General features: G+C 26.6%; 1 protein-coding gene across 2 annotated transcripts in view; it reads right to left on the bottom strand.

The window, feature by feature from the left end:
* The window catches only part of LOC136091400 (TNF receptor-associated factor 3-like), a 134,780-nt gene that overhangs the window by 21,419 nt on the left and 90,861 nt on the right, over positions 1-22,500 (bottom strand). For both annotated transcript variants that reach the window (XM_065818914.1, XM_065818915.1), the window contains exon 9: positions 22,426-22,500. This exon is cut by the window's right edge and continues 54 nt beyond it. In XM_065818914.1, coding sequence (XP_065674986.1) covers positions 22,426-22,500 — 75 coding nt within the window. The remainder of the gene's footprint in view (positions 1-22,425) is intronic.

Consider the following 22,500-nt stretch of genomic DNA (forward strand, 5'->3'; position numbering starts at 1 on the left):
AACTTAATATCATATTTGATTATAAAACTCAGCTCTTCACCTTATTTCAAATAAATTTTTTAAATGCATGAAGTTGCTATACTGAAAAATGGAGACCTTTGAAAAATGTTTTATGAAAATTCAAACCGAAATAGCTTTTGAACCGCTTCGAGTGATGCTCTCAAATTTTTCAGATTTTTCTCATAAAATGATTTAAAGAAACCGCTGAAATTTATAAGGAAATTCAATAGCTCAATTCTTTCAACTTGCTTTAAACTTATAGAGAACGACTCTTAATTTTTCGCTTTAACGACCTGAACCGACTTAAAAGAGACTCATAATTAAACAGTAAAACAAACTATGTACAGCTAACTAAAACAATAAAATTTATATACCTATTTATATACCTGTTCCTTATTTACTTAAGTAACCTATTTATATACCTATTCCTTATTTACATAACTGAGTACAGTTAACTAGTACAATAAAATTTATATATATTATTTATATACCTATTCCTTATTTATATACCTATTCCTTATTTTAGTAAAGCAGTTTATTCTGAAAAAAACATTCAAAAGCAAAAAACTTAACGTGAGCACCTTTTCCACATACGTAGCTTATAGGAAACTTACAATTAAGTTTGCTTTTCTGCTAAATGCATTTCATTGATAGCTCAGTGGTTAAGTGCGCAGTCATCATTTTTAGTTTGGGGGAGGAGGGTTGAGACCTCTCTTCAGCGTAATAAATTTTGAGATTTTTTCAATCTTGCTTTAATATTTATAGCAAAAAATAATAAAATAGCAAAAATAATTTCTAAAATTTAAAATTAAATTTTAAAGTTTTCTCATTTTATAGATATATTATAGGCGGTTATTCCACATAATGGCTGGAAACTCAACATATTCTAAAGATGTTTGCATTTACAGACGTTTGTACGTGACGCTGTACAATGGAACTAAGAAGATCTTAGACCATTAAAACGTGGTCATAAAAAAAAAGTTTATTCCTATGATTTTGATTAAAAACTAAACATGCGGCCTCAGCTAATAAACGCTAATCTAAAAGTTAAGCCAAAATAATTATGCACATTGACGTCGGTTTGTGGCAAAGTAAACCTTTATGCGTCAGGTTTCCTTTTGCATTTATCTTTCATTTTTTGATTAACTTTAATTATGTTGCATACAATTGCATAAAAATATATAAAACTGGTACAGATATATTATTTCACAAATAAGAGATTGTATTTATTACAACAGTAATAAATAAATAGTTTTTGTCTTTATTAGAGTATATTTCATAAAAATATATTCCATATATCTTTAATAGAAAGAGTTTTTTTTAAATAAATTTAAATAAAATCTTATTTGTAGTTTGTTTTTCTTTTTTCTTGGTTTTTGGCACCAAGTGACGTCACACAGGCAAACAAATTGTGGCTTCAACGATTTACGAAAAAGCCTCGTCTATTATTTTTAACGGTATAAGAAGCGGATAACGTAATTTTAGCAATCAAAAAATATCAAGAGAGGGGCAAGTCTATGTTTGAACTTCCAAATTTTCCCCTTGGATGAAACAATATGTTTCGTGTTTTTTTCAATCTTGTCAATTTTTTAAAATATAATACAAATATAAAATATAAATACAAAAAATCAAAACAAAACAGTTTAAGCAAAAAAGATTTGTAGTTATTAGAAAAGTTTATTTATATTACATACGATACTGAATAAAACGTTATATAAGTGAAGTTTTTACATTTTATAATCAATATACATAAACAAATAACATACTTGTTTATTTATATTATTTACATAGAGATGGTTAAGCGCCAAACCTGCCCAAACAACAAAGTTTATAAAAATTAGTTTAATATTAAAAACAATTTATATGTTTCTTTGCAAAGACCAATACACTATATTAAAAATTTTTAAGTGCACTGAACTGCAATTACTTTTAATTTTTTTGGTTTAGTGGTTTTTGCTAAGAGCTATTAAATTTTGCGTCAAACTATTTCATTTCAACAAATTCGTAGTATCATCCATACTGCAGCCGTTTTTAAAAACGCCTTTAAATAAAAAAAAAAATCAATTTTGACTTTTTTACAAAATAAACTAGTTTAGATATCTACAAACGTGATTAAAAACATATTTTCTAAGAGTTCAGAAAAAATTCATAATAATTAAAAAAAATTTTTAATTGCGTTTTTTTCAAAATACTTAATAAGCATATTAGGCGTTTTGAAAAACGACAAAAGCATATATTTAGAGTAAAAAAATAAATGTAGCAAAATGAAGTTTAAAATTTTTTTCAAGCTGCGTTTTATTTTTTTTGCTTCCACAGCAGCACCATCTCGAGTAGCAGGACTGTCATATAAGGTTTTTTCTTTATTGAGTTTCAGACAATTTTTTTTCAGACCATCTGCAGTTTATTAGGACTAATTACCTTAGCAAATTAATAACATAAGTATCTCAATCATACCACATACGCACCAATTTTTTTCTCCCGGTGTTTTGATGTTTTTAGAAATTATAGCTTTTTCGAAATCTTTTCGTGTGTAAAAGTTTATATTATCGTTACATATGTTTATATATAGCCTTTATAAAACTCCAAGAGTATTTTGTATTTTAAAATAATAGAAAAATTAAAAGCAAAAACAGTAGTAGGACTTTAACCACAACTTACTTGTTTTAAAGCTCGGCGCGCTATCTACATTTTTATGAGCTAAAAAGTATTTTAATTTATAAAAATGCTTTAAAAGCTTTTTTACTTTTCTATTCAAATCTTTTATCCAATTTTAATCAAAAATAAATTATTATTTTACAAAGGAATCATAAATTATTACTAAACAAGTATTCTACCACTACTACTACTACTACTATTACTACTACTACTACTACTACTACTACTACTACTACTACTACTACTACTACTACTACTACTACTACTACTACTACTACTACTACTACTACCACTACTACTACTACTACTACTACTACTACTACTACTACTACTACTACTACTACTACTACTACTACTACTACTACTACTACTACTACTACTACTAACACTAAAATAATTAAGTTCGGCAATAATATATAGAGATAATGAACGTCAAGTTTGAAAAATTTAAATTTAAAAATTGCAAAAATTCATGCAGATCATAGTAATTTTTTTTTATTAAAAAAAAAAGTCTCTTCACTATACGTCATTTATTCACTTCCACTGTTTTCCAAATTAACAGCCAGATTAAAACTCTTCCCACATCTGATTTTTTTGCGTTTAATTGATCACATGCATTTAGTAAACACATTTAAGGTTTTCAGAAAAATCTGAACTATATGCTAAATATGTTTAGGGTCGGGGGGGGGGGGACTAAATAGGCAATTTTCACTAAACGTAACAGAACTCTTGAACGGTGCGTTGAGTTTACTAAATTTTTTCACTATTTGAAAGATAATTTGACCTGCTAAAAAATGGATAAGAAAGATAAATGTTTCCGGTTTTCTTATATAGATATTACCTAAAGTTTACCGAGCTGCTCAACCTGCCTCAGTCGTGTAAGTTGCGCAGCTGTGTGGGGTAAGTTGACCAATACAAAATTATTAGATTTTTATGATCACTATGAACACTGTTAGACAACTTGTATATACCTATTTATGAATTAAGTACATACTTTATATCTCAATAAAACATTTAGGAATAAGGATATAAAAGCTATTATTTTTGATGCAAAAATTAACTAAAAAAGACAATTAATACTTTTCTTAAAACACAACTTTTTCAAACAAGTTTTTACCAAAACAATACTTTATAAACCATTATAATATGAACTATTTACAGATTAAAAATTATTGGACTTCAATGTCCATTTTGCATTTAATACCAATATAGTTTTTACAAGCACATGAATCACATTTTGTGTGAGACCAGAGCTTGCAACCTTGATATTGGATCCAGTTTTCTTCAGGTACAGTTTCAGAATAAGTTTTCCGACATACAAGACAAGCATATTCATGTGCTGCACTTGTATTTTTTTTTCTTGCTTATTTTTTTTGTATGTTTATTTCATAACTTTTTTTAATATACTAGATAACAAAATCTCTTTATTACCATAATCCTGAAATGAATGACAAGCAGAGAATTTTTTTTATTTTTTAGTGGCATTTTCAAGTTTTTTTAGTTTGTTGCTGTTTCAAAATATTTCTTTTAGGAGTCTGGTAAAATAGCAGCTTGACGCTTTCTTTGTCCAGATGATTCGATTGTTCTTGGAGCTGCTTTTAGGTAAAGTCACTCAATTTCCGTAGGAAATGCATCAGGAGTTTTAGGAATAAGTAACGCTGTTTGTTTTCAAAAAATACCTTTGACCAATTTAACAGCAGACAATGTTAAATGTGCTTCAGAATTAGCTTAGTATGATAAGTTTTGTACAAAACTTGTTGGTTCTATACAATCTGTTACAAATGATGATAAGAAATGATCAGCAGAAAAGATGTATAAATTGTGCGGGTAGACACCAATTTTTTTAAAAACCTATTCTAATGTTATTTATTATCTAGAGTTGTTTGTTGCTAGGCCATAGTTAAATCACTCATATCGAGCAACAACTTTATTGTAACCATTGCACATAATAAGTGTTTATTTATAATATATTCATTTGCTATATTATAAAATCTTACCATTCTCATAAACGCTTTTTGTTTTTTTGTTTTTATTTTAGATTTGTAGTTAACTCTATATGTAGTTATATGTAGTTATATGTAGTTAACTCGAAAAACCTGTTTATTTTTAATAGAGGTATCTGCTTATTAACAGAATATTTTCAGTAGCAATAACGACCAAAACTCCCGTTATTTAACGGAAGAAACCCGTTGAACGGAATAAATAATAATAAATAATAATAAAAGGAAATATCCGTTTATTAACAGATACTTCCGCTAATATGTGATGGGTTTTTCCGTAAAATAACTGGACGTTGGTCATCACAGCTGCCGGATCTTTTCTGTTAAAAACGCGCTATTTTTTTATTAGTATACATATGAACGTAAGAATATATATATTTATATATATATATATATATATATATATATATATATATATATATATATATATAAATATATATAAACATATGTACATATATACATATATTTATATATATATTTATATTTATACATATATATATATATATATATATATATATATATATATATATATATATATATATATATATATATATATATATATATATGTATATAGATATATACATATATATATATATATATATATATATATTTAAATATATATATATAATTATATATATAAATATATATAAATATATATATATATATATATATATATATATATATATATATATATATATATATATATACATATATATATATACATATAAATATATATATATGTATATATATATATATATATATATATATATAAATATATATATATATATATATTTATATATGTATATATACAGTTTATTAGTTGAAAATTACTTAACAAAAATTTATTTCATTTGACACTGTGTTTCATCAACTATGATTCATCAGAATCGCATTTCTGATGAATTTTTGTTGATAAAACACAGTGTAAAATAAAATAAATTTTTTTTAAGTGATTTTCTATTAAGACATAATTGCTCTATTGTTTTAAGAACATTTAGCACTCTATTGTTTAGAATACATTTTAAAGTTGTTTAAATATATATATATATATATATATATATATATATATATATATATATATATATATATATATATATATATATATATATATATATATATATATATATATATATATATATATATATATATATATATATATATATATATATAGTTAGTTAGTTAGTTAGTTAGTTAGTTAGTGATAAAACTGCGTGGATCTCATCCACAAGCTGAGACATTTTTTTTTTGAAATCAATATTTTCTTATTGTTTGTATACCATTCATCAAGACTTGATTTAAACTTGTTTAAGCTCTCGGCCTCTACAACAATATCCGGAAGTTTTTTTCATTTTTTGCACACTCTGTTTGAGAAATGTATTCTTGAGCTAACCGATGCACGAAAGTCATTTTTTTTGCGAGGGGTAAAACATTGCATCCTGATTTTATATTTGTGACTTCTAATTGAGGAACATAGGCCATCTAATTAATATTTGGCTTAAAGATTGGTTTGACATTAAGATTAATATACTCTAAATGGTTCATTTTTTTAAATAAGTGAATCAAGTCTCCTCGTTTTTTTCTAAGATATAAAGTCGTCAAACCCATTCTAACTAGCCGCTTTTTATAGCAAAGCATTCGATTTGAGTAAGGTATTTTTGTGGCCCTCAGTTGAACTCGTTCAAGCATTGAAATTTCCGCTAGGTTTGGCGAACTCCATGCTGGAGCCGCAAATTCAAGATGAGGTCGAACATAGGTTGTATACAATGTTTTCCGCATATTACAATTTGTACTTTCAAAGGCTTTTTTCAACACACCTAGAGTATTTGAAGCTTTGTTAACACATACATGTGTTTGATGTTTCCATTTCTTATCCGGTTGTACAAAAATACCTAGATCACTCTCTATTACATTATTTAAGAGGTCATAGTTCATTCCATTTACATTTAATGTTTATGGTCAGTTTGTATTTTTAAGTGCTTTTCAAGCGAATCTTCTATGGCTGTTAATTTGCTATCGCCAGCATACATTTTAAAAGTGTTTTGCACAACTTCTGGCAAGTCGTTTATGAATAGCAAAAAGAAAATGGGACCTAAAACTGAACTCTGAGGAACGCCACTGGTAACAGATTCCCATTCTGAAAATGTATTACCAATATTAACTCTTTGTTTCCTATTTGTAAGGATACTTTTATTCCAGTTATAAATTTTTCCTTTTATACCATATGCTTTAATCTTTTTCAATAACCTTTTGTGTTCTACTTTATCAAAAGCTTTTGAGAAGTCAAGATATATTACGCATAACGGTTTACCTTTTGCAGCTTCGTATGTAATGGTGTCAATTGTCTCGAACAAATTTGTTGTACATGACTTGTTTGGAACAAAACCAGTTTGCCTTTCAGAAATAAGACTATTTAAAACTAAATGTTCCAGAATTATGTCCAGAAAAAGCTTTTCGAACATTTTACAAGTCACAGAAGTCAAGGATATTGGTCTATTGTTTTCTGGTTCAAGTTTTGATGCCCCTTTAAAAATAGATAATATATTTGCAACAGACCAATGGTAAAGAACACAACCAGTGTCAAAACTCAATTTGAAAATATAGATAATCGGATCAACAAAACATTCTGCAGCATGTTTTAAAACAAACGAACGAATTTCATCAAACGAATTTCACTATTTTTTCATTGGTAATCATATCAGATAATATACTGTTATCACACTGATTTTCACATCTTTGCAAGAACTTGGGTATTGCTTAGTCATCATCTTTTACAAAGACCGACTTAAATTGCTTGTTTAATATATTTGAAGTGCCTGATATTTCAGATGTAATTTGTTCTTTTTTATTTTTCATAGCTCTAATTTTGGATTTAATATTTTGTTTTTTATTTACGTGAGAGAACAAAAGTTTAGGTGTTAGCCTCGCTCTTTTCACTTAATCCATTTCGTATTCTCGAGTTGATATTTTAATTTATTTTTTAACATTAGCGCAAATATTGTTGAATTCCTTTTGAGATTCTTAACTTTGTTGATACACATTCGAATAAGATAGAGATTGTTTCATCTTTATTGGCTTTTTTACTTTCGATCCAGCCATGGTTGGCTATTCTTGTTTTTGTTATTAAAAATAGGAACAACTCACAAGATTCATTATAAATATGTAAAAATATCTCATAGCACTCACAGGCTGATTTATCATGAAATAGCTTAGCCCAGTTGACTTGTTTTAAGTACTTAATCATTTGTGTAAAATTACCCTTTTTAAAGCAAAACTTATCTCTAGTGAATACCATATTGTCACTAAAACTAGTGAAATTTTGGCATGTGATGGAGTTATGGTATCTTCCCTTTTCATAGTGACCTAACTGTGGACCACATTGAAGAAAATCTATGCAAGTCAGATTGCAAATTAAAAAAAGGTCAAGGGTGTTAACTGCAGGAACAGAATCACTTTGTTTAAATTATGGAAAGTTAACTATTTGGTGTAAAGGACAATCATTTAAAACTTTAATAAATTTATTCTCAGTTGAGTTTTTATTTGAATGAACTATTGGACCGTCATCTGTCCATTCTATATTAAAAAAATTGAAATCTCCTACAACAATGAGATCCGTATACTTTTTGACACTTTTGAGTGTTGAGGCAGTTTTGATTAAGACTAGAATTGATTTTGAGTAATCAGCTGTAGAGTTTGATGGTCTATATATATATAACCAACAATTAAATTAAAGTTATTACATTTTATTTGGCACCAGACTTGTTCAATTTCTGTTTTGATAAGATGCGTGTTTACAACTTCTATATTCGTAAGATTTTTATTTACGTAAATGGCAATTCCTCCTACAATTCTATGTCTATCTGCGTGATATAGGTCATATCCATCAATGTTTTTAAATGTATCCAACTTGAACCAAGTCTCTGTAATTGCGATAACATCTATTTTCTTTCTCAAAGCAAGTGCAGGCAGCTCGGATATTTTAATATAGTTAAACAAAGTAGCATTTGTGTAATAAAAATTAAATTAGTTTGTCGTTTGTCTTAATATTTTGCTTCAAATAAAGTGGAAGTTGTTCATTATGTAACTTTTGATGAAATTCATAAGATTGGCTGGTATGGACCCCTCCGGGCTTGCTTGGCATTGCTTTCTTTGACAAATTGGTGAACTTTGCGTTTGTCAATGTCTTTTGTTGTAGTGATGTCAACTTACAACCATTTTTCGCTTCTAATGACAAATCGAAAGGGCTGGTCTAGGTTATTATTGCGTTGTAAGTCTTCGTTAGCCTTCTTTCTCTCTTTATAAAATTGTGCGAATTCAGCCTGCTCATGATGAGTGCGATCAGGTCTAACATATACTTTTTTGTATACCTCAATTGTCGACAGTTCCTTGGTTGCAGACAACATTTTGTTTCGTGCTACTTAATTCTCAAGTTCGAAAACTAATGGTACTGATGTATTGTTTACTGAGGCAACTTTAGATTTTAGTCTGAATGTTGATTTTATTATTATTTGTCTGTTCAACTAACGTATTAATTCATTGACCATGTTCTCGTCATCTGTCTTACGGTCCTCGTTTGTACTTTTTTGTGAGTTAGCCAAACCGACAAAAAAAAATTACAACATTTTTAGACTTTTTACTGGATAGTTTTTCATGACTTTTTGACACTTTGATGATTGGATTATAAAGCTCGGAACCTGGTTTGGATAATTGCTTAGCAATTTGGCTGTAATAAACAACAGGTGCACTAGAAGGTGATACATTTGCATTTTTCTCTTCTAAGCTTTTCACTTTCTTGTTAAGTTTAGCTATTTCTGCATTGTTTTCCGTCAATTTCACTTCAAATAATTTAGTTTGTTGATTTAGTTTTAGCATAAAGTTACCCTTTAGCTCTTCCATTGCTTTGTTAATCATCAGAACCATAAAATTCTTTTGTTGGTGATCTCAATCCTCAATTTCCACCAATGAAATGAAAGAGAGACAACCACTACAAACACCTGTGGATTACTTCTTGTTGATACGTTGGTTTTTATAGGAGGACTACTACTCTGAATACCAGTGGATTACCATCCGGTCAGAATTACTATTATATTATATATTATATTAGTTTTTTTTTTTAACACAAATAGAACTGTTAGTTTATTGTGTTTTTTTCCGCATATATATATATAATTTTTTTTTTTTCCGCATATATATATATATATATATATATATATATATATATATATATATATATATATATATATATATATATATATATACATATATGAAACCTATAAGCAATATTTGGGCGTGTTTGCCGCAGTACTCTTGGCAGCCATCGCAACCGAGGTAATAACGAGAAAAAGTCGCAGTTTTTTTTTTTTACAAGATAAGTCAGCGAAAGTGTATGCAAATATATAACTTACGTAACCTTCAAACTATGTAATGGTAAAATATACTTAAACATGAATCAAGTTTTATAGCTTTACTTTCACTGGAAAATCGGATTGAGGCAACATCCTTTTAAGATTTGATCTGCAGCACTTATTTCCGTTGTATAGAGTCTTTAGTTATTATATAGTTTTCAAAATTTTACTAAACAATATGCTTACTTAGCCAAATGGTTGGCACGCCGTATTTTTAATTGGGAGGCTCTGGTTTGATTCACACCTCTTGCGTTTTTTTTTACGTTTTCTTTTTATTTAATCACTTTTAATTACTCTAAAATACAAAGTAAAAAAATTTGACGAAAGAAGTTTGTTTTGAAATAAAGAAAGTAGTTGTGTTTTGGATTTTAAATACCAAAAATAAAAAAAAAATGCCAGCTGAGGATTTGAACTTGCCATTCGGCGATGTTAACTTTTTAAAAACAGTAAGGGGGTTTTATAAATATGTTTTTATTAAGAACATAATTTAAAATTCTAATTTTTTATTTAAAATAAACTATTTTATTAAATCTATAATTTTTTTAAACTATAAAAAGTTAAACATACTTTATATTAAGGTAATAAGGAAATTTAAAGTTTTTCAGCTGATTTTTTACGCCCCCGTTAAGCATCCTAAACCAAGTGAGCAAAAATGACAAAAGTTAGATAACCTTTAAAAAAGTATTATACTCCTTATAATACTGAAAGACTCAAATCGGACGCTTCTAACTAAAAATGCACGAGGCATTTTAGGTAACTTTTTGTATTTTCTATTTAACTTTTACAGAACATCAGCAACAGGTTAATAGATATATTTCGTTATATATTTATTGTTTTGTTGTTATGTAAATATAAATTGACTTTTATTGAATAGATGTGGTGTATTTTTTAAATAATTTAATTTTATATGACATTCATTTAAAACAACAAAAGAAAAAAATACACAGGGTGTATTTTTTCAATTTTTTTTTTAAATGTCATGTTTTATTTAAATCGATGCAAAATCCGGTAAGGGAAGGTGGCGTACGATAAGCAAGTTCCTAAGATGGTATAACCACGTTTACGGGTAGACAACTGATTTTTTCGCGAATTTTTATGGCTAAAGGTATTTATACAAGTTCGACGGTATTATTTATTTTAATTTCTTGGTTTTATAGTTAATATTCTTTGATTGTTTTAATGTTGAACAAATTTACCATCCCCGTTGCATTTTTTTAATATTCAATATTTTGTAATTACGTTAGCACGAAACAAGATCATAAAAAATTTATTACATCCTAAATACTTTAAGTAAATCTACTGCTAATTCCATGAGTTACATGAGATAATACATAAGCAATTGTCATGCGATTTAAATTATGATTGTAGTTGGTTAAGTTGCTTAAGATGATACGTTTTTAGACGCTTAAGATGAGATGCGGCTTTTTATTTAAGAAAAACGCGTTTTTTTAATTTTATTCTCTACTATTATTATGATACTAGTTTTTGAAAAAACTTTTAAGAGCGAAAGTTTTTTCAAAAAATAGTATCGCAAATTTTTTTAGAGATTAAAAAAATTTATTAGAGTTTTTTTTTATGGTTAAGATAGTTACTTTTTACTTAAGTATAGTCCTTAAAAAATACAATTTTAATTTAAAATTTTTTGTGAATTTTTTTTTTATATTTTGAATTTTTTTGAGTTCTATTAAAAAAACCTCATTTTAAGAAACTGATTTCCTAAGATGAGATTGGGTGTAAAAAATTGAATACATTAAAAAATACATAAAAAGCTTATTAAGATATTATATACTATAAGAAACGAAACAAAGAGAGTTTTTAAAAATCTCTGAAAACATTGCAAATTTTTTTTTTTTGTTTTTTATAGAAGTTTACAATTAGTTTATAATAAATTATTAAATATTGTCTACTCAAAACAATAATTTTTCTATTTTGCTCTTTTTTAAAACTCATTTAAATAAATCGAAACTATTAAAGTGGTCGGTGTGGATAGACTTACCATGACCAGTACCATCTTAATTAACACATTTGAGGCGGGTATTCTAAATAATATTTAGACAGTTACTAATATCCGATCCACAGGTAAAGGAGCGATTCTCGCAACGGCTACCGAAACGTTAAAACCTATGTAAGTTAATGATAATAGAACTTTTTCTTGAAACCGTTAAAAAAAAACAATAAGTATAGTGTTTCTCTATGTATATAGTTAATTTTCTACCGCTTACTAAAAACTTTTGAAGTAAGGAATAAGTATAGAAAAGGATATTGTGGAATAGATTTATTAAGAACCGTATTTTACGGGTCCGGCCAGCTACTATGTACATAAATATATATATATATATATATATATATATATATATATATATATATATATATATATATATATATATATATATATATATATATATATATATATGTATAGTTATATATATATATATATATTTAACATTATGTATGTATATTTGTTCACATATATATATATATATATATATATATATATATATATATATATATATATATATATATAATGTATATATATATATATATATATATATATATATATATATATATATATATATAATGTATATATATATATATATATATATATGTATATATGTATATATATATATATATATATATATATATATATATATATATATATATATACATATATATATATATATATATATTTATATATATATATATGAACATATTTTAAAGAAAAACACATTTTTTAATCTTGACATGTTTCGTAGTTAACATACCACATTTTTAAAAGAGAATATTACAATTAATAAAATGCTACACGCCATGCTTCGACTGAAATTTCCACTCGTCTGTTTACGTAATGCAGATTGCGATTGGAACCTAGTAAACAGTTTATACTCTACCTACTGTTTCAGCTATTGTCACAAATTATTATTATCGCTGTTTTTAATTTTACAAATTATTATCGCTATTTTTAATTTTAAAACTTACTATTAATGTTATTTTTAATTTTCCAATTTATTATTATCGCTATTTTTAATTGTCAAATTATTATTACCGCTATTTTTAATCATTCAAATTATTATTATCGCTATTTTTTTATTTACAAGTTGTTATTATCGAGTTTTGTATTTTTACAAATTATTATTATCGCTATTTTTAATTTTACAAATTATTATTATCGCTGTTTTTAATTCAAAATTTGATGCTCAGGATTTTTTTACACATCTAAATAAACAACATAAAAGCTTAAAATTTACTATGGAAAAAGAACAAGATAATCAAAAATGCATTTTTAAATGTTCTTATCAACAAGTTTGTTTCGGTTTCTACATCAGTTTATAACAAAAAAACATATGCTGGTCTATTACAAAAATTTTCCAGTTTTGTTCCCTATTGTTATAAAGTTAATCTTATACGTTGTTTAACTGATAGAACATATTAAATCAACAACACATGGCTAGGTTTTGATAAGGACAGAATAAATCTACCTAATGTTTTAAAAATAATCAATATCCACCTAAAATAATTGACAACGAAATTTAAATACTTGTTGAAAAAAAGTTAAATCCATCTGTGATAAATAGTATTGATAACCATAATTTAAGATATTATAAGCTTCCATTTGTAGGTTTTTACTCAAATTTTACTAAATCTAAAGTTAATAAAATCATTCAAAAATGTAGTAAAGATGTTTTAATTAATTTAACTTTCACTATCAACAATTTACAAAACAGTTTATGTATAAAAGATCCACCTCCTAAGATGCTCAAATCCAATATTGTTTACTAATTTTCTTGTGCAGGATGTAATGCCAGTTATATTGGAGAAACCTCAAGACACTTAACAACAAGGATTTATGAGCATCTCACAAGTGACAAACAATTTAATGTTTATGAAGATTTAATTTCATCTGTTAATTGTAAAAAATCTAAGCAACTATAATTGTTTTAAAATTTTGAATACCGCTTCTAAAAAAAACAATTTGAAAATTAAAGAAGCACTCCATATGAAATGGGATAACCCATCTTTAAATAAACATACTGTTCATTATAATATAAATTTGTCTATCTAGCTTTTTTTTTTTTTTTTGTTTCGTTTTTTATTTACTCATAATTTTATTTTTATTTGTTTCCAATTAAGGTATCATATTTGCACTATAATTTTTATTGATTTGTAACAATTCTATTTGTCTGTTATTATTTCTCTGTAATGCCTTCAAGTTTTGATTTTATATTTATATTCAGAGTTTTAATTGTGATTTTATCTTTTAAAAAAGTAGTATGTTAACTAAGAAACATGTCAATATTAAAAAATATCGTATTTTTCTTTAAAATATGTTCACATTTATTGCTATTGCGTTGCTCAAGAAATATATATATATATATATATATATATATATATATATATATATATATATATATATATATATATATATATATATATATATATATATATATATATATATATATATATATATATATATATATATATATATATATATATATATATATATATATATATATATTTATATATTTATATATATATATATATAGATTTATTTATTTATTTATTACGGTGCTCTAGAAATGTAGAGTGTAAATTTTTTTTCCTCAAAGTCTTTCTCCCTAGTAATATTCCTATTTTTTTATGTATTTTATAATAAATAAAAAAATTTTGAGCAATGTAGTGGTGGTAAGCATGTCATTAGCTCCCAAAAAATTATTTCTTTGAAATTTTTTTACGTAAAGTTACTATATGTTACGTTTACGTACGTTACGTTAATTTGACACAAAGTTTTGGCAACTATTACATAAATGATACATAATAGTTATAATTTGAATATAATATAAATTAATAAATAAAAATAAATAATTTATAATTAAAGCATATGAATAAGAACATTTATTTGATAAATAATTAGAATTTTAATATGTGTAATACCTTTATTAATATATTTTTATAAAAACTTTTTTAAAATATCTTTAATTCTATCATTTATTTTTATTTTAAGATAAGTTAAAAAAGATTATCAAAGATATTCGATGAAACTAAGTTTTAAGTATTGCACTTTTTTACTTGGACGCTACTCATTGCTTTAAACCAATCATGGATAAACCGGATCTAAGAAAAAACATTGATATCTGGTTATTAGGAAAACCATTAACTTAATTTTTACCATCAAGAGTTCCATCAAAGGAAGATGTCCTGCGTTTCTTTTTCTTTATAAAAGATGGAACTATGAAACATGCTAAACATGTCAACTGTAATGGTGCTATATCAAACGCGGTTATTGCAGAAATTCAAATCAATGGGATAAAGCTGGAGTTGCAACTTAATGCAAAGGCAAGGTTAAAGGAAATTTTTTGATTTGTATGATGCTTATAGAACACTTCAAAGAAGAAAGGATGTCAATATAATGATGCTTGAAACAAAATAGAAACTTATCAACTTTGTGATAGTGACCAGAAAAATGAAGATATTGAACTTCTTATCGCAGTTAGAGATCAGAAGCGAGTTATTTTTGGACCAGAAGACCGAGAATACAAAAGAAAGATTACACAGAAAGTTCAGAGAGATGGCATTGAAAGGACAAGAAGAACGGTTGAAGATAAAAGAAGACAAAATCTTTCAGCAACAACAAGCAAAAAACCAGAAACTATAAGTTCTGAAGTAGACTTGCGTCTGCAGATAACTCTAGAGTTACAGTTACATGCAGTTCAGATAATTCTAAAGATGAAGGTTTTGAAAACCAATCTAAATCTGTTACGAAACCAAAAACATCTAATCTGATGAAAACAGAGTAATTGCACTGGGTCTTCCACGAAATCCATTCAAAAAAAAAAAAATTTCAGCAATTACAGAATGCTTAAATTTATCAGCTGGTAAACAAATAGCTTTTATTGTAGATATAATTTCAGAGGGTGGTGCTGATTTGCAGTGAGCGACTTTATCAAAAACAAATAGCAGAACAGCGGCTAAAAAACTTTGAATAAAATATGGGGATGAGATTACATTGATGAAACTACATTTGTTTCCTTATAGTGTTTTAAATTTCATTGGGATGGAAAAATTGTTCCAGAGGATGTTGAACGGCAATGTGTTCTTATAGCTCGGATTCCAAGCCGTAAAGTATGTAAACTACTTGTGGTTCCAGTAATCTTTGATGAAATTAGTGCAACTATGTCTAACACCATCCATTCTTATGTAATTTGGTGGAAGACAAAACAGTCAATTATAGAACTAGTTTTTGATACCACAGCATCAAATTTTGAGTGAAAAAATTGTGCATGCGCACAGTTGGAATCGTTGCTAGACAAAAAGTTTTTCCATTTTGCTTGTTGACAGCATGTGCTGGAAAGATTTTTATGTTCTGCCAGGCAAAAGATTTTGGTCCGACATCCAGTTCTGACACTTCTGAGTTCAAAAAATTTAAAATTTTTTGGTTAAGCCATCGAAAATTGATCAAAAGTTAAAACTTCTGCTCGTTGTCTTAAACAGCAAAAAGACAAAGCTGTTAAATTTTCGCACCGAATGTCGACTTCAGCTGACGGTGACAGTTTGCTCTGTAATGTTTATAGAGAATGTGCAGAACTAATGCTAATACTTTTGGTAAAAATGCCTTTTTGTGGTGTGCACTGGCTAAAACCTGGTGCAAACCATCATGCCCGCTGGACGGCAACTGCTATATATAGTGCTACAATGTATGATTTTGGTGAATTATGTTGAATTATGTGAAATATGTGAATTATGCTATGAAATATGGGAATTATGCCGTGAAATGTGTGAATTATGCTGTGAAATATTTGAATTATGCTGTGAAATATGTGAATTATGCTGTGAAATATGTTAATTATGCTGTTAATTAAGTGAATTATGTTGAAGTATGTGAATTATGCAGTGAAATATGTGAATTATGCTGTAAAATATGTGAATTATGCTGTGAGATATGTGAATTATGCTGTGAAATATGTGAATTATGCTGTGAACTAAGTGAATAATGCTGTGAAATATGTGAGTTTTGTTGAAGTATGTGAATTATGTTGAAGTATGTAAATTATGCTGAATTATGTTCAAAATAAAAAGGAGAAACTGCGTCGTATTTGCATATTTAATGCACTCTTCTACGTAAAGACATGGCTAGCCACCCTTTTTGCAGCCAATGCACCATCAAACGATATCCAGGTTTACCATGATCTTCGATTGGTAAAGAATACTGACCCAGAGGTTGGTTAAGCGCCCTTCCTTGCACTAAACAGGCATCTGTGGTATCTGACCAAAAAAACAGTTAATTTTTCTCTTTTTCTAAGTTTGGTGCTAGAAATAGATAAGACACAAATAGCCAGAAACTTGTCAAAGTAAAGAAAAACATGCCACTGGATAAAGGAGTACCAGTTTTTCCACAGTTGATTTCATCCAAAAAATTAGTACATTTGATTGGCAAGAAATCTTGGCTCCTGGTTAACCTACTCAGAATTAAAACTGCCTCGTTACACTAAAGAGATATATTAGCTGGAGGGAGAACAAAGCCGAAAATGTTTTCAAATCCAATATAGTCTTGGTTGTATATTTAATCCAGCGGTAAGTCAAAATGGCGCTTTTGCTAAGAAATAAAAATTTTTTCAATGTAATTTGTAAGCTTTGAAAGCTGTAATCGAAGTGGAATAATCTCTTAAAAATTTTTTGGATAGTTTTTTAATAACTGTACGATCAATTAAGAAGTTAATTTTAGCAAAAATTACGATTAAGAAAAAATAATAGTTTCTTGCACACCTCAATTATAGGTATAAATACCAAATTTTATTTAATCTTTACTACCTGTTTAAACCTTACTTTTTGCTTGCCTGTTCAGTTCTAGATTTATTACATTCATTAAGAATGTTCTTTCGGCCAGGCACTCATTAAATCTTAACAGGCTTTGATTTTCTGTTGTTGTATTTTTGCTGGATTCAAAAGCAAATTGCTTTATTTTAAATATAGACATATAAAACACCTGGCTAAAATACTACCAATACTTATCTAGACATTAATTAATTCAATTCTAAGCTAGAAATTTATTATTAGTCGTTTAAAAGCACAACATATAAAAACTAAATTAAACTAACTCTAAATATTGTTTACGAACATTTTAAACATCTATATTTAATTTGCAATGCTTGAATTGCTTTTTGCCTTTTGAAACAATATCAATGGACAATTTTTGTTTGAAAGTGGAGACTGATTTGTTAACATTAAACTATGATAATTACGCGGTGTTTAATGGGAAAGTCTGATTTTGATGCTATGCGGTAATTGCATTTTATATTGTAATATATTATATCATAATATAGTATTAGTATAAATATATATATATATATATATATATATATATATATATATATATATATATATATATATATATATATATATATATATATATATATATGTATACATATATATATACATATATATATATATATATATATATATATATATATATGTATATACATAAATAAATATATATATATATATATATATATATATATATATATATATATATATATATATATATATATATATATATAATTTCACAAAAAAACACTTGCACCATTTCTTTTCAACAAATATTTTCTTCACTTCCTTTAAACCTTTTTTTCTTTTACTTTGACTAATAATAGACATGACTACCAAGTAGGCATAATAAAGTTAGAACTGCGTTAAACAACGGTGTTATTTAGGTTGTATTAAAGTTGGATTATAGTTGTAAATGTAAATGATGGATAACTTTAAATTATTAAACGGTTGATTTTCAAACGTTACCAAACTTTAAAATGATTTCAAAACGTTAGCCGTAAGGCTTTAATGTTAAGAAATTATTTTAAACTTTTTAAAAACCAAGCAAGCACTGGCACAGCAAAAATAGGTAATGAAAAGTGTGTGAGTGTGTCTTTATTAATAAACATGTTGGTAATTTGTGTAATACATACATATATATATATATATATATATATATATATATATATATATATATATATATATATATATATATATATATATATATATATATATATATATATATATATTTGTATATAAATATATATATATATGAGCCGAACTCTTTTTCTAGGTGGTGTTGCACGAACGTTTATTTGAGGCACTTTTTTTTTAGAAATGTATATTAAACTAGACTTTTTTTAAAAAGTTGAGAATCAGCTATTTTCTCATTTTACTTTTTTGTATGCTTATTAAATTTTATGATGGTTTTATTGATTTTGAAAAATACCTTGCCTCTCTTACATCAAGTTATCATTGAAAAAATGGGGTTTTTTTTTAACACTACTTTTATACTTATCGTCAATTTACCTGCCAAATTTCATAAAAAAGAAAGTTGTCGCAAATATTTTTTACAGTTTGTATTCTCGAAATAAATAATAAAGCAAACAGCTGAAATAATTGAAAAAAACAACTCAAAATTACTAATGAAGCAAACAGCTTGAATTAGTAAACTTTAAAGATCCAGGTTGGTTATGAGAAAAATGAGCAAATGTTAAGAACAACGTGTGCAATAAATTAACGGGATTTAACTCCTTTTGCTCCAGAAGAGGTTGTTTCAAGCCATAACAATTATTTCGGGTCATCCTTGTCATTTTGTAGATTTTTATTGGCATTTTCAGCATTGGCTACATGCTTTGTCCCAAAAAATAAAACCTAATTGGATCAGAAAGTAATTTGCACATTTTGAAAAATCTTTATTATGTATTACTCTAATTTGCATTAAAGCTGATCTTTTTCGGATTTTCTTGCACTAAAGCAATCACAATAGTACTGCACATGCTTTATGACATTTTTGACTGCAATTTGTTCATTTTAGAGTTAATTTTAGCTATATAATGTTTTTTTGAATTGTGTAATTTTATACTAACTTTAAACTACTTTTTTTACAGCCTTTACATGAGAAAAACCATAAAGTTTTAGAAAGCTTTTGGTTCTAAATTTCTTAATAAGGCAGTGGCATTAATTACAAAGTTGTACTTATTCTGCATTTCGCAGAACACATATCATCTGTTTAAAATACAAGTAAAACGCACACAGTGTCTTAGTGATGCTTTGTATACGCAAACTTTCCCAAAATTTTTCAAAGCATACTAGTATAGATAAGAATGTCAAAACAGTCACCAAACCATTTTGTTTGTATATTACAATCATGCAGACTTGCTCTAAAAGTAAAAAACTCTTTTTTACTACTGTTTTTAGTACTATTAGCATGTTTTTACTACTTTAAGAGCAAAACTTGTTTTTTGTCTTTTACAAAAATAACTTGTAACAAAACTTTAAGGTATATTTTTTATATGTTTTATAAGGTATATTTTTTATTATGTTTGCTCCTAACTAATATTTAAATTGTTCATTAACTTAAAAAAAATGGAAAAATATGTACTTTCTTATTTTTCGCCTTTAATTTAGTGACTACAGCGAGCTGAAAAGCAGAAACCACTGGAGGCAGCAGTCAAGTTGTTTAACTATCAAAATTTCTTAAGAAGCCCATCGCCAATTGCTTCCGCCTACGTATTGGCGTTGATCTCCAAAACATATTCTTTCCTAAAAATCTCTGGCTTCGGACGCCAATTGAGAGGTGGAAACCACTGAAAACAGTCAACAAACAGTTATGTAGTTATGCAGATTTGTATTTTAATCGACAGATTTGTATTTTAATCAGACAGATTTGTATTTTAATCGACTTTAACTTGAAAACTGTTTCGTTACATTTGAACAACTTAAGAATAAGTTATAACGATTACTATTGGATTCTTGGTTCATAGATATTAATATATCTGACGTAAAATAATTCTTTTAAAGTAAACTTAATCAAACAATACCTTAATTATGCCAATTATACTTAAATGATGATTATGAAAATTCGTCTTGTGATTATTTTATTTATGAAATGTAAGTTAACTCTTTTTGTTTATTAAAGGGTTTATTTATTTGTATGTTGAACATTTTAGCAATTGTATACATTTTAACATTTCCTTATTATTAGTTATTTTCTATATAGATTTTATTGCTCTCCTGGCTTTTAGAGAACTTAGTAAGTGTTATGAACTGATACGTACTTTTAAAGAATTAATAACTATTCCACCTTCTGCGACGCTTAAAAACTTTTTAAAATAAATTGCATATTGCACATTATTATTACCGTGCCGAATTAAAGGCAAAAATTGGACATCTGAAAGTAATTATTAAAAAATGGTTATGTCTGTTAACTATTGGGTAGAAGATTTAGAACCTAATAAACCAATGACCAATCATATATATAAAAGTAAAAATTGGACAAACCTGATTAATTACCAAAACAATGCTAATGATAAAATCTGTTACTAGTGAAACAAAATAAAGAGATTAAAAAAAAAATGTTGTTATTTTTAAAATTAACTTATCGTTAAACGAATAAAAGAGTAATAAGAAAGGAGAAAATTATATGGATGTTAAGACATTTAGACATTCTATCCCCTTTCGTACGTACCTGGATGCTTTCAACAGCCCCAATTCTCTCTGCGAACGTAAGCACTATTTCTTAAAAAATTGACCTTCTTTTTCCTGACGCATATTTTTTCAAAACACTTTTTAACTTATGTTAAAATTCTATAATTTTATTAAAAAAAAAATATCCATTATTAAGAAAGATAGAAAACAAGAGTCAAACCGCGTACGTACAAGCTGTCTTTAACACCCTTTTCCCTATTCTTCTAACGCAATTGTGAGTCTTTGATTAACCCCCTCCCCCATAACTGCGTGCGTTCTTTATGGAAAATCCCTTGGTTAAAAGTTTTTTTAAGTAAAAAAAGAGAAAGATTGCATCAAAAAAAATGTTTTAGGTGAGATCAGCTCTAGATAGAAAAAAAGTAATTAGTAGAGTGTTACAAGGATCATATAAAATGATACCCTTTGTTTGTTATTTATATAAATTATTACGTGAGATAAGAAAGACAGTTTATTTTTACAGCGAGACAAAACTAAGATGATTGAATTGAGCAAAATAAGGCTACTTAACATTAAAAAAGAAAAGGGAAAACTTATGCTTTTATCCAAAACAAAATTGAACAAACATTATTTAATGTGCAGTACACTTAACACAATTCAGCCAAATATTCCAACTTTTAAGAAAGAGTTTTTGATGTTAAGATAACAAACAACGTTACTTTGTAAAATAACATCAACACAATTGCAGAAAAAACTAAAAGAAATCTTGGCCAAACAAAACACACATTTTGTCGTTAAGATAGAAGTTTAATGAAATTAGTACACACCTCATTAGTTTGTTCGCACATGCAGTTGTATAGAGTTATTTTTTTGTATATTTTTGACTATTTTAAAACATTATTATATTTAAAATGTTTTCTCACCTTTTCATTTTTAAAAATGGTCTTTTTCGTTTCGCTTTCTTTCTCGATTAACGCAATTTTATTTTCAAGTTTTGA

This window comes from Hydra vulgaris, chromosome 15 (assembly GCF_038396675.1).
Source record: "Hydra vulgaris chromosome 15, alternate assembly HydraT2T_AEP".
In the NCBI taxonomy this organism is placed as follows: Eukaryota; Metazoa; Cnidaria; class Hydrozoa; order Anthoathecata; family Hydridae; genus Hydra; species Hydra vulgaris.